General features: G+C 31.5%; 2 protein-coding genes across 3 annotated transcripts in view; one reads left to right on the top strand and one right to left on the bottom strand.

Moving 5' to 3' along the window:
* Window positions 1–14,998, top strand: part of LOC127714692 (uncharacterized) — a 101,863-nt gene that overhangs the window by 28,639 nt on the left and 58,226 nt on the right. The gene's annotated exons all lie outside the window — the stretch shown is intronic.
* On the bottom strand, window positions 1,818–7,603 carry LOC127714697 (uncharacterized). The gene is made up of 6 exons (XM_052220765.1): window positions 7,451–7,603; window positions 6,842–6,995; window positions 5,234–5,290; window positions 4,333–4,517; window positions 3,120–3,271; window positions 1,818–2,432 (listed from the first exon to the last, which is right to left on the bottom strand). The coding sequence occupies exons 1-5, from the start codon at window positions 7,512–7,514 to the stop codon at window positions 3,144–3,146; spliced, it is 588 nt and encodes a 195-aa protein (XP_052076725.1). The 5' UTR covers window positions 7,515–7,603; the 3' UTR covers window positions 1,818–2,432; window positions 3,120–3,143.

Here is a 14,998-nt window from a genome sequence, read left to right as displayed (position 1 = left end):
TCAGTTTATATTTCGCCGTCTGAAACAGATGAATCTAGCTATGTCTCCGCGACGAATGTGACTGCTGTGTTTATTTTCGTAGCCACTATTTTAAGTTCTGATATTTAAGGTTGAAACGACATTGCGTTTAGGTGAATACATTGCAGAGTTTTAGAAAATTTAAATCTTATGTCCCCGACTTCCGATGCATAGTCGTAATCATTATTACTTTCATCATGACTTGTGTTGTTTGCTGGGCTTTCAATAAGAATACCTATGATTACTACGTAATGTAAAGCAATTCGATGTTGAATAACTTTCTATTGTCTCAATAATTGTTATCCCTCTGACCAGGAAGTCTGAGCTATTTCAATTTTGTAAATTAAGCATATTCAACAAAGCATTAATTTGTGTACAATATGTAGAACGATATTTAATTCTCCTATCATGGATTCTTTATCGCCTACAGACCGATGACTTAAATCCTTTTAACGTTATATTCATATGCAGCAGATTTCTTGGTCAAATATACGGAAGGCTTCTCGTCATTATAATATGATTAAGCAAACGATATGCCCTTAAACGGATTTGTGTATAGGAAGTTAACATCCTTATTTGGTCATGTATATTTGCAGTCTTTTCAGTGGTCGAAATATGTGAATGACATACATGAGAGAGCAATAAGATAGTGAAAACGAATAATTATAAATTATTAAAAAATTGAGATGTCTTCTGCTTCAGGTACAATTAAATCTTATATATATATATAAATAAAGAAAAGTAAAATAACAAAACTAACAAACCCCAAAGGAAATGTAAAATAGAATGTCCCTTAAAAGAGGGGCGGAGATACCAGAAGGGAACTTCAAACTCATATGTGACGACGTCTGACAAAAGGGGCCTAGATGCGGTAAAATGTAATTTTGGCTATGACGTTGCAAAGTTAACGATGTCGAGTACCTTCAAAAAAAATTTTCGTTGCCTAAACAAGATAATTTCACTATATAGCACATGTACAGCTTACCAATATTCATTTTAGTCCAAAAAATCGACCAAGATCTGTAACAAAAAAAAAAAGTGAGAGACAAACCTTGCTGCATTACAATTGGACTCTGCTTGTATTTCATTGATAAAGTGACCACTACTATCAAATATGCAAGTAAAATTATATGATTGTTTTGTATAAGAATCAGTTGATAATTACATTCATTCACCGAATATGCTTCTAAATTTACAAACGCGAAAAATAACTTGATTTGTTTTAAAATGCTATTCCTTTGTACTTGTAGGTTTCAATTGTTTAAATTATATGTTACATAGAATAATTGCCAAATAAAAGGAACAGAAACCAAAGCGAAGTTCAAAACGCATAAGTCGAACAGAAATTTTCCATGTTATTTAATAGATTCGTATGTCTGTATCACAAGCTTTCCCATTCGTAAACTTAATTAATATGATTCATTATCAAATGATAAATAAATGGAAGGTTCTTGCATTAAAGGTTCAAAATGGTAAAGCAGATGTCTATCAGTTGGAAAGCTTAACAATTTGATCAAATTTTTTGGACTACCTGTAAAGGGCTATGAAGAATAATTATAACCCCATTTCTTGGGTTTTTCTTCTTCAAAAAAGACAACACCGAATACCATGAACTGATCAGGTAACTCTTCTGGAACATTTAGTTAGTATTTCCTGTCTTTACGTCGTCTGATATCATGTTTATTGTGGTCTTTTTAATTTTTGTTTTAGCTTATGAATTGTCGTTGCCCCGCTTAGCATTTTCTATCTTTGTTAATCATGATTGATTTCATTACTGGTATAATAAATAAAAAGACACCTTTATTTGTTTATTTGTTCATTTATTAAAATTTCAAAGCATGAAAAAAATGCTTGTCATACATATCTGTATTTGTGTTTATCGCGTCAACACAAACATGCTAGTATTTGAAAATTTTGTCGACCTCATACTTCTTTTAAAACTTCAACGAACAACAGCAGTATGGATATGCATTATTCATGTTAATTAATAAATACGTATGTTATGTGCAGTTAATAAAGACAATTTAGTAAGGAATGTTGCACTTATAAAAAATAGAGATTCGTGGTATGACTTGCAACGACCACATACAATGTAACACATGAAAAACACTAAGAAATGGAAAGAAAACAAAAACAAAACAAAACAAAATAAACAATATGGGATTGTTAAAAAAATCAGTACAATGATAAAGCATGTGTGTTTACCTGATGAAAAGGTTTAATTAATAGGAATAGATAACAAGGTTGTTGGTTTAAAATGAGTACTACTGATTAAACCTCTGTCGTTACATTTTACTTTATAATTGCACAATAATACGAGTATGTCAGTACTTCTTTTGATAATAATATTCAAATTCTTGTCAAGCGAGCAATCACTAGTTTGCAGGAACTCATCAATATGTGTAAATAGTATCCTGAAAGGAAAACAAATCATATGATTCAGTTTTAAATGTATAAGGGACTACATATTAGCTACTATCAGTAATACTGTATGTACCAGTTTTTTAAAGAAACTTTTTCTGTTGGTTTGATTGCTTTTTTCTTTGATTATGTGCTGTAATTTCTACTGCTTTTAGTGACTACTGTGACAGTAAATTGAATCATATGCATTTAAATAAAACAATTGATCTACTTTAGCATTTACATGTTTAATGATAATTCAGTATGTGGCCTTTTTCATTTTGAATGTTGATTTGACTAAAAGCCTTTTCCGGTGTTGTTTGTTCATTGCAATTCAAGATCTTCTGAAATTTTGGAGTAAATTGCAAGACAAGTCTGTTCAATTATAAGTCTTATTCAATTGACGAGTTACTTTTGGTAACGAGTTTTATTTGGAAATTTTGAAAACATCAACCTTACAAACTAATTGTTGTGGGTATCATAAGCTGAGATGAACCACGAATTTCAATATTGAACGTAACACACACATTACATAGACTTGTATGGAAATTTAGACAATGCCATGAAATAATGTATCAACGAAAATACATAGTTTTCTCAATCTGCTAAAATGTGTGCCCTCGAAAATATAAAGAACCACTGTATTAACATTTAAAACTACAAATAATTTTTCACCAATTGTAATAGTTTAAAAAACTTACCAGAATGTTAATGTATGTAGTCCTTTACTGCGATACAGTATGCATCGGCTGTTGGACATTTGCACATGAGTAGGAAGGTGGCAAGTTATGCGAAGATTGTTGAGCATAAGACAGATTTGTAGAAGCTATAACGACACTCTTCCCATCCGATCCTACAATAAATTTGCATTTTTGTATTCAAATGCAGCTTTTTGGGATTTAACAGAAACATTTGATATGTGACATGTGTAACCGAGATGTATATTGACAGTCAAATCGCAATCGTGTATTGATATTGCCGGATTGAATACACTAAACCTGAACATTTACAGTCTAAGAATCATCTGATAAAGGCTTTATAGTATTTGATTAAAGAAATGATATCGATTCTTTATGAGAATTGGCTAAAAGCTAATTTAAGTAAACAACTTAGGTCAATTGTTAGCGAGACAAATGTAACGTATCACTTTATATATATAGTATCAGTTTGTTGTGTCCATATAACTGATGTCAAAAATTATTAACTATCCAATTATTTTATCGGTGTTTGCAGCGAGTTTCATTAGATGACAGTTTGTGTTATCAACACCATTGCTGAAAAATTTACACTTAACTCAAACATATATCGGTTACATAGATGCAAGGTGAAGCCCGCTTCCGGATGCAGGATTTTTCTCGCTGTGTTGAGGACCCATCAATGGCGTTGTGCTGTTTTCTGCTCTTTGGTCAGGTTGCAACCTCTTTGACACATTCCCCATTTCCATTCTCAATTTTACATATATGATAACCACGCTTTAATAATTGAAATTAAGCATTTAATACTACATAGACCTGTATGTCTATTGCTTGTAAAAGCAATTTTTGTTGTATTGATGTCAAAGTTTTTGGAAATCTGAGAACAAATGAGATTCCGATTATCCAATACAAGTGACCATGAAGTAAGGAGCTCATGTGTGGAAAGCAGATCATGTTCCATTGTCGGGATCTGTCGTATTGCCAATAGCAAATTATTGTCAGTTTGCACATATTCGTAGTTATCAGTGAAACGGATAGTGCATAACAGTTTTCATAACTTCTGTATAATTTCTTCAAACACTTAGGTCATGATATCATAACTCTGAGTAATAAATCGAAATCATGACAGAGCAAATCAAAAGAATGAAAAGTGTATCATATATATTCTTTGATGTAAACAAGTAAATCAAAACAACTATTACTAATTGATTTAGCTTACCGCTAATGAACACAATTGGATTTCCAGTCGGTTGTTGTAAATTGTGACCAACGCCGTTGTTAGTTCTTGTGTTATTATTAGGTAAAGTCAGACGCAAACGTCTTTTCAATACATACAGTATTACAAATATAACAATAACAACTGCTCCTGCTCCTAGTGCAATTGCTGCTCCAGTTGATAATGTTCTAAAATAAATTGCAATGTTGGCGTCAACAACAGTATTTAAGGTTAAAACATATTTAAAAGATGTCAATATATACAGAGTAGATTTAAATGTTAAAAGGTACACATAATAACAACACAAATTTAATTTCAAATCGAAAATATAGCCCTGGTTTGCCAAAATTAAAAACAACTTATAAAAAGATGTTTACATTAGACGAAAATCATTTGCATGATATGTCATATTACAGTCATAATTATTTGCAGTGTCAACGTTAATGCGCTTAACACCATCATGTTCTGTAGATGCCCCTATACTTGCTTTAAGGATCATGCAGACAAGATGTTGTTCTTTGCTGCTTGTCTTTAATTGTTAATCTGGTTTCTTTTTGTTGTTAGTTTGGTCTATTGGACTATTCCCAAAAAAAATTGTTGTTTTGCATTATCCTTATGAAGTTTGTTTTACAAAAAATGATGAAGTTTTTTCAGAGGATGGACATGCCTGTTTAATAGTTATCAAAGGTACCAGGCTTATAATTTGATACGCTAGACGCGCGTTTCGATTACAGAAGACTCATCAGTGAAGATCAGATCAAAATAGTCGGACATCTACAATGGAACCAAATATCATTAAGTTTTATTTTATTTTCATATTCTAAACCAGTAAAACAATCAAATAATATGAAATTATAATACATCGTTTATTTCACAATGCGATCGAATATGGTATATAACTCACCCACTGGCTTTATTCTTTTCTGAAATCGACCTGTTGTAGGCACGTGTCGTAGTGGTTCTAAAATAGGGAAAAAATATTATCAATTATCATTTTGCAAGCACGAATACATTTTTGGTTTCCTTTTGTTGTTTTTTTTTGTACGATAGCAGTACGTGTATTAGACAGTCACTGGAATAATTCAACATCAAAATGAAAAATAAAAAAAAACGACGCGGGAAAAAGTATGCCTGTTTTCTTAAATGTCAAAAAATTACTACAAAGGTTATAACCTTTCAAACCCACATTAGCTAAAAATTTGAATTCAAATTTAATAATAAGAATATTATCGATGAAAATACGAAAACTAAATCATTAAATTAGCATAAACAACGAAAACAAAATAAATGTGCAGGAGATTGAATGAACGTTCATTTAACCTTTTGTCCCTTTAAATTTAGTTTTGTGTACATGTACATGCAAAGGAAAATGGAAATAACTAAACCAACTTCGATAGAGGACTTTATTATTATATGTATAAAATCAATCAGGAATCTCACTTTATGAAATTCGAACATAACATGATATATAAGATATAACCAACTTATCGGTTAATTCAAAAAGTGGGATGTAGAAACAACATGACAAAATCAAACGGTATACTATATCAACCAACGTTTAAAACGATAATCAACTGTAATATCACTAAGTAAAGGTTTTTACTATACAGGAGCAATTAACTACATACAACAACATTTATTACAATGTTCTGTAGATAAGGTAGGAAAATGTGATACAAATAAGTAAAGATTAAAAAGAAGATGCAGTATGAGACCAAATGACACAGAAATTACAACAATAGGTTACTTTTTTCGGCTTCAGGTGTTGATACTCCTAGATATTGTCAACAATCGAACTGGTGTAATTGCAAGTAAATATTACTCACGATTATAATGATTATGACAGACCACGAATAGAATCATGTGATAGGTCAGTAAAGGATTGAGAGGTGAAAACGATTTTGCATTAGGAATATTATCTTTACTCGTGAAATTTGTACACATTAACCGAGTAGAACATATGATATGTGTGGCGTCCCCTAAGATTACTTTCAGGATGAAATCGGTTGATACACTAGTTACACAATGCAAACATACCGACAAAAGTACGAACAAAGTAATTCACGTTTTTTTTATATATAAACAGTCACTTTAAGCCTTGTATGCATGATTATTTTATAAGTTGGTATTGGCATCAAACTAAATGTAGCTGACAGTTACTGCTAGTACTTTCAGATCTGTACTAACTGTCTCTTTTGTGATGGGATATTCTCAAGTACCCTTCCGAGTCTAGTCTAAGTTTTTTTTGTTAAATATATTTTTGCTAAGTATCGATCAGATAAGTAAAGCCTTTTCCGACTGATTTGTATTGTTTGTTATTATGTTGTGTAATTACACCCCTGTCCTGGGTTACGGGAGGGTCGGCGCATACAAACTAGTTTAACCGCCGTCACATAAAACAAATTTTACATGTTTTACATTGTACTGTTCGAAAGACTAGTTTCGAGTCAAGTGTGAATATATTCATAGTTATATTTAAGTGCATTTTTTTTATTTTATTTAATTTGCATACCTGGAAGAAGTCTCGCATTGATGATATCTGGTGCTTACTACACAGCGCCAAGTACCATTTAATTTACAACACTCATCACAGAATATCGTAACTGAACCATTGCACAAACCCTCACAGTGGTAAGAAAAAATACCATCTCTTTTACAAACTTCACCTAAAGAAAAATAAAACAAAAATAAAAATTTATGAGATTGACTGTCAATTTTTTAAATTACTTGTAGCGTGACGATTCACCAAATGAATACTCATGCAATAAACTTAAAGTAAAACAATAGCAATACTGACACTTAAAAAATATGATTGATTAATTTGTGTTTGCTTTACGCGAAATCAGTGCAAAAAGAATATATATTGCAGCGAGAGTTACTTAGAATATCTAAACAAGATGCAGTTTTTAAAAATAAGACGAAAAATATGTCATGATACTAAAACATACACAAAAACCTGACGTTTATGTTATTGATTTTATTAAACTTTTCGCTTCGTTTTGTAAACTTTGTATTAAAACACTTTAATATATATTTTTTTATTTTTTTCTAAACCCTAGTTATAGACAAAAATTATTTCTGAAGAACATTTTGATTCCTTAAGTTATTAAAATATACCTACATTTCAATCCATAACATAAGGCACAAATTAAGAAACATCCACAGATTAATTTGTATTGCTTCATTGTGTAAGTGTTTTATAATAATGATCTTCGTGTTAATCTACAGTGGTTCGAAACGTGACAAATATTGAAATTGGATATCAAAATTGACGTGTTCATTGACTTCGTGTAAAAAGTACTCAACCACTGCGTCGAATAATTTACGTTTTACTTTTTTTTTAAATAAATTTTAGCATAATGGTATTTGCACACAAAATATATATTAGGCTTATAGTGGTGGTATTCGTATCTCAACTTTAACATATAAAATATATAATCAAAGAACTGTTTAATGTAAATAAAAGCTTTTTTTGGTAAATAAAAGTGTTGTCGAAGCTGGTAAATGATCCGTATTTCTTTTTTTTTCTTTTTTTTTCATTTTTTTCCTTGGTTTTTATCCATTTGAGTCGTATTTATAATAGCCTTAATTGTCCTCTATGGTTTGCAAATTATGCAATTAAAACACTTTTCGGGCTCTTCATAGCTTGCTGTTAGTTGTGAGCCAAGACTTGGTGTTAAAGTCCGTACTTTCACCTATAATGGATTTGGTTTACTTTAATAAATTGTGACTTGGATTAATAGTTGTCTCATTGGCAGTCATACCTCATCTTTTTAAATCTATTGTTATAAGAATAATCGTATATGATCATAAGAAGCATTTTAACAAGGCAACAACTAATCATCTTTTTTAAATTGTAGATAAAAACCTAAATCAACATTATAAACGTGCATTTATATAAACACAAGGTGAATTATGTGTCCTTTCTAAATTTGTTCCAATCCTTTGGATGAAGGTTAATCTCATAAAACATCTCATGGATAGGTATTGTATTGACGTATTCGGTGTGTAGTTACCCTCTTATAAGTAAAAAGTATTAATAGAGCTCGGTTTTCCAACAGGTGCTTTCTACTTCCTTATGAAGTCCTTTTGTCACCTCATAAACCACTAACATATTCTTTTCACTATCGACCTACCCTTCATACAAATACATGAAACGCAAAATCAAAAACTACGTCATCATCAGTAATACTGTTTTCATATCACATTACTTCAACTGCGCATATTGTGTGCAACCAGGAAGTGTGAGGATTTTCAACATGTAATTATTGTTTTTTATTCAGGAAGTGACCGTGAAGTAAATGATGAATGATCTAGAAGAATATCATGAAAACAAAAAGTACAAGATTCGGAACTTTAATTTGTGTTTTAACGTTCATTTTTCCCCTACCAAAACACAAAATAAAGTACTTAAAAATACCACTTACCATTATACCCACACTTTGATTTCCCAAACAAGTTCAATTGTAAAAGTTGTAATGTAAGAATTTAAGTGAAATGAGAATAAGAATAGGTATAATACTCAAACGTAATTTCACGACGCGAACGAATGTGTTTTCTTTAAAGGATAAATGTCATCATTGACTTACGTGTTATGGAAAAAAACTACAAGTTCATGCAATAAAGAATAAGAGAAAATAGTCAACTCAGCAAATCAATTATCATTTGTACGAAATACAGAACATGATGTAAACAAAGCAAAACAAACATACACAAACTAATGCAAATGAATCACAGGATTATTAATGTGGCGGGATGAACATGTGTATGCGCGGTCATTCCTACACAGTCATAACCGTTAACAGAGGTATAACACCAAACGTAAGTACACACTGTGATAATAAGTTAGAAAGGACAAGATTGACAAGTGTAGTTTAAAACTATAGAAAAGACAAAAGACATACGCTGTCTATCTAATATTAGACGTAGTAGTTAACAGATAATTGTAGCAGTTACTACGAACAAATCCTGTTTCCCAAGACTAAAATATTAATCAGTTAGAAAGTTTGGTTTTAATCGAATTCATGTTGCTCAGTCTTTTGTTTTTTACTCATGAGTATAAATATCACTTTGGTATCTTTCGCCTTTATTTTGTGCCTAGACGAGTGTTGAAACGTCAACTTAATTACTAGAAAAGATTTAGTTAATACGTTTCTTGCTTATGTATACTGCTGTTATTACAACACAATTATTTTAAAAACTTTTTTTTTATAAGTTTTGTACACCTGTCCTCAGGCCTGAACCTGCTGTTCCGTGGTTGTCTTTTGTTTGTGTGGTTCATATATGTATCTCATTTCTAGATTTTTATATAGGCTAGACTCTTGAATGGAGAGTTGTCTTATTTGCAATCATACCACATCCTAATTGTGTTATCTTGTTGCTGGTTACCGGATGGGGTATGGTTTTTCAATATCCCCAATGTGATAAAAAAAAAATAATCTAGTCAATCAGATGAAAAAAAAAAATGCTGAATGCAAATATCGCCATACCTTATAGTGTTAAATTTTAAAAAAAAATATTCCAATTGATTGGGGTTGAAAAACTAAGTACAGAGAGCATGGCATTTTCTCTACATGAGGCATCGAAGTAAACGTCCAAATTTTAATCATCGTGGCTGCGTGTGTTTTCATCCCGTACAACGGGGGAAGGGGGGTCTCAGGTGATACGGAAGGGTAAGCCCTGCATCACATGTGGCAACCGCTGTGTTGTTGAAGTTAGTACAAACCCGGTGATAAGTATAATTCGGTAGATATTTTTCGGATATAAGGTGACGGATTTTTAGTTACGACAGTTAGAAGATCTGTGAAACTGATATTCAATAACGGTCAATCGACTTGTGATGGCGTACGAAAAATTTACGAAGGGACTTTTTCAGCTTCCCCTCTTGGAATTCTTGGTTTGATATCTATCTTGTGAGCAGCAATCCTATTTCAAGGAAATCGTGATGGGAATACAACACTTGGATTGTATCAGCTGAGAGATATATACTCCGTATGAAGCTGCTGCTTTAATGTTGTATACAAAGAAATGGAAAATTCACAATTGGAATATCATTGTATATTGTAAACTAATTTCTCTTTTCACGAGTTCAAAACGGATAAAAGACAGAACATTCTATTTTCGACAAGTTTTTAATCGTAACAAATTGCTTCCAATTAACTTTCCTTTTGGGTTTAAAAGCTGAAGAATAACGGAAGTTAACAATATACACCATAAAGTAAGTGCGTGTATATATAATGAGTAACTTTGTAGAGGGGTCTCAGTACAGCATAAACAACATTTTCCAAAAGACCAAAAGAGTGAAAAAATATATTTTAACAAAACGCATTTGACTAACAGGTCGAACAACTGATGTTCTTAAACCCTGCTGACTGCCATTGACGATTGCAAAATAAATTGATCACAAGGTGTAACAAAATGGATCTCTATATTAATTTAATACCAAGTAGAAAACAATAAACTTGCGGCAAAGATGGTAAACCACAACATGAGGTGCTAAATGTTTTACACCATATCCGGATTTCGACAATTATTGTCTCTTCAGTGATGTTAGGGATCGAAAAGTATTTGGAAGGCCATTTAATATACCTCAATTTAGGATAGACTCTTGAATTTTAAAAAGTCAAAATAGGATGAACGGATTATAACTAAATAGAGCACAAACAACATTTTCCAAAAGACCAAAAGAGTGAAAAAATATATAATATAGATGATAAAGCAATGTTATTTGTTTTTTTATGCGTTCCTATTCGACGATTAAACTATGTCATACCTGCTTTGGTGAATTACATTATATCATTATTGATCGGCAATCACTCATTTCGTTTCATTTACGTTTACAATTTGTTCCTTAATGTATTTTTCCTTGCGGCATTTCTACATGAAATGTCATCTTAAGGATAAATCAGATGTGCATAATAAATTACTCGAACAGAACTTTCAAATTGAATTCACTGTGTCACTATTTAATTGCACAAAACTGTAACAACGACTGCTAGTTAATTTGTTATTTTGTTTTATAAAACTAATGGCCAACAAACATCTTGTTTTAGAATAGCACCAATAACACATTGTAACAGATTTAAACATGTAATTATTATTTGCCATTTGAATAACGTTTTGAATTTTCCTCGAAGTTCAGTATTTTTGTTATTTTACTATTTACTAAATATAATATTTTATGAAACTAATGTCAGCCAGGCGGTTTATTTTTAACTAATTTTTTATTAGTTACATCATTTTTTTGAGTACGCTCTATCGTCGGATTTCTAGTGTTGTTTTCCTCTGTGCTACCATCAGGTAGAATTTGTATAGATGTTTCTATAGAAGAATGAACTAGCGTTACCTTTATTTATACATGATGTACCCCGGCTGAATAAGTATTTTACAGAAAACACTTTATATAAAATAATGTTAAATATTTAAGAAAAAATAAGGCATCAAATAAAGTTAATGTCAATACTCAATGATTTTTAAAATATGCTTTTGTGATTCCTGATCTCTTTAAAATACATAAATCTATCGATTATTGACCATATGTTTCCCCAAAAATAGATGGCACATTATAGTATCACTTCCTTTATTATTAACTTCATCTGTATGTCCTGGCAATTGAAATAGGTTTGTCATTTTCCCTGATTATTATTTCAAGACAATTGTTGATGTTAACAATAAAGGAATCAAGTACCTAGGCTTACCCATGGTCATGGTCAAGAAATGATTATAAAATGGATGTATTTTCTGTAGTCATCATATTTCTGTTCCTACGATTTACCGTTTTTTAGAAGGAATGTGGGAATTCGTCAACATGTATCTCCATCTCTTGTACATGTACTTCATTTTAAGCTTTACATCAGCCAGAATTTAGGATGTCCACACCTATGTTTCAAAATAGCAAGCGTTGTAAAGGATTGTTCCAAACTTATGGTATATAAATAACGGTAACGAAAATAAATGAATCCACAGTATGGCAAATCAAATGTCAAGTCTATTAACTGTTGCGATTACCGTCTAAGCAATATCTGTACAACCTAATACGGTTCTGTTATTCAATCTAACCGTTGCAAAATTGATCTAGCAATAAGGTTTTAACATTTAGCTTAGATGTTTATCCGTATACTGTTGGTATTTTTTCGTTTTTGTCATGGCGTTGACAGTTTATTTCCATATGAGTTTGAAATAAATTCGAGAATGGAAATGGGGAATATGTAAAAGAGACAACAACCCCACCAAAGAACAGACAACAACCGAAGGCCACCAATGGGTCTTCAACGCAGTAAGAAAATCGCGCATCCGGAGGTGGTCCTCAGCTGGCCTCAAAATAAAATTGTGTACTATATCAGTGAAAATGAACGTCACACTAAACTCAAAAACATATAAATGAACTAAAATTAAAAAAATTACAAGACTAGCAAAGACCAGAGGCTCCTGACGTTGGACAGGCGCAAAAATGCAGCGGGGTTAAACATGTTTTGTGAGATCTCCCCCCCCCCCTCACTATACCTCTAGCCAATGTAGAAAAAAGAAACACATAGCAATGCGCACATCAAAACTCAGTTTAAAAGAAGTCAGAGTTCGATGTAAGAATAGGTAACAAAAGAAACTAAGCAAAATGACAATGATACATAAATTAACTTAACAAAGGACTACTAGCAGTTACTGACATGCCAGCTCCAGACCTCAATTAAACTGATTGAAAGATTTTGTCTTCATCATATGAAAATCAAGTACAATCCCTCCTGTCAGGTGTTTAGTATCATACCACCATAAAATATATGAAAAGAACATAATCCGTATCATGCCAACAACTGGTTTTAGAATAAATGTTTTTATTTCCGATTCAAAGACCCTATGAGTGAATCAATATTAATACCAAAATTAGCAATCCTTGATAACCTGACAACAGTATCGTAACTAAATCCTTTCCGAATAAGTTTGTTTAAAGGTTTGATTAGCTTTTGAAGTGAATGCCGACATTTGTGCTTTGTAAAGAATGTAACCATAACATATTGGATGTGAAATACCTGAACGTATAAGATGTCTGCATGTTGATTTATATTTACGAAAGTCCCTTTGATATCTTTCACATATATCTTTTATAATGTTCAATAGAATTAGTTATATTTCGAAACTGAAAATAAAATCAATTCACTCATATTAGCAGTATCAACTATGACAGCATATTGAAAATTTTATGATTAAAGACAGACATACACAAAACACAGTTCCCATAATAAATCAAATAGGAAAACAAGTAAACGGAACTATATAATCGGTAATGGTCTTATATACAAATACTCAATGTCATCCAATAACTCTTATCATATTCTTTGTGAGTTACCTTTATTATAAAAGCTTCAATATGAAATTCCCTATTTCTAATTATAGACATATTATATATAGCTAATATTCACTTTAATTTGTAAGATAACAAATTAAACATTTTGCAAAAAATATGTTATGAAAAGACTGAATGGCAAAAAACAAATATTAAGGCTCATGAGAACTAATATCATATCATACGTCGTATTGGTCGTTAGTTTAGCGTCTCCAATTATCTGATACTGTGTGTGCAGTGGCTGGTTAAGGTAGTGAAACCGTGTAATACACGTGAACATCATATCTTTCTGGTTATTAGATGATTTGTCAAGTTCTAACTTCATTGTGTATGTTGACACTGTGAATTAAGCACCTGTTGTTGTGTTTATGAGGAAATGTTGCAATTTCATATATCAATCCGTTTTGCTATTTTGTTCTAAAGCTGCCTTGGTGACTACCTTAATTTCAATGTCATAATCTAAACACATTGTTTGCTCATTTATGTTGTCACATGGTCTTTGGACGCTTTTTGACCGATTAAAAACAGCTGCAGCTGTTGTTTTTTCTTTCACTATTGACATTTGTGGAATTTTCAGTAGTAGATTGTTATTCAAAATATAGCACATACTACTGCTTACGACTATCATAATTATGAATAGAATACACCCAGTCCAGATGACGTAGTTTGTATAATCAAGGTCATTTATACGTTCGCCTATAACAAAGAAAATTTACACAGAGTGTTAAACAAGTGATGAAAAGGAAAACACAAATTCATATAAAAACAGATTGTAAAGCTTTGTAATACTGAACATACAATTTTAAAGCTTTGTACAACCGCTTACCTTTATATTTTCTGTCTGGTGTTCTGTGAATGTTTCCTTTTTTTTCGTTCTTGTTTTGTCATGGTGGTGTCATTTTGTCTTCGACTTATGAGTTTAAAATCCATGTGTATCTTCTCCTCATAACATAAATCAAGATGAGAACTTCTTTAACAGTTGTTGTATGTGTAGACATATCACCATGAAAAAAATCAATAATTCCACTAAAATGTATATGATCATTATTTTTCTATCAAACATGTATTGACCTTCGTTTGTTGGCTAGGTCTTAATATTTTCACATGAAATTTACAGATTGACGCCTTCACACTGAAATCTAGGACAAGTATAATGATATGAACCTTTAAAAGTAAAATTACAAAAATACTGAACTCCGAGGAAAATTCAAAAAGTCACTAATCAAATGGCAATATCAAAAGCTCAAACACATCAAACAAATGGATAACAACTTTTTTATAAAATTATCAACTTCCAATTCCTAGTCCATCGGATACCGTTTGCATATCTCA

This window comes from Mytilus californianus, unplaced genomic scaffold (genome assembly GCF_021869535.1).
Source record: "Mytilus californianus isolate M0D057914Y unplaced genomic scaffold, xbMytCali1.0.p SCAF_9, whole genome shotgun sequence".
In the NCBI taxonomy this organism is placed as follows: domain Eukaryota; kingdom Metazoa; phylum Mollusca; class Bivalvia; order Mytilida; family Mytilidae; genus Mytilus; species Mytilus californianus.
This window is presented reverse-complemented; position numbering and strand designations above follow the sequence as displayed.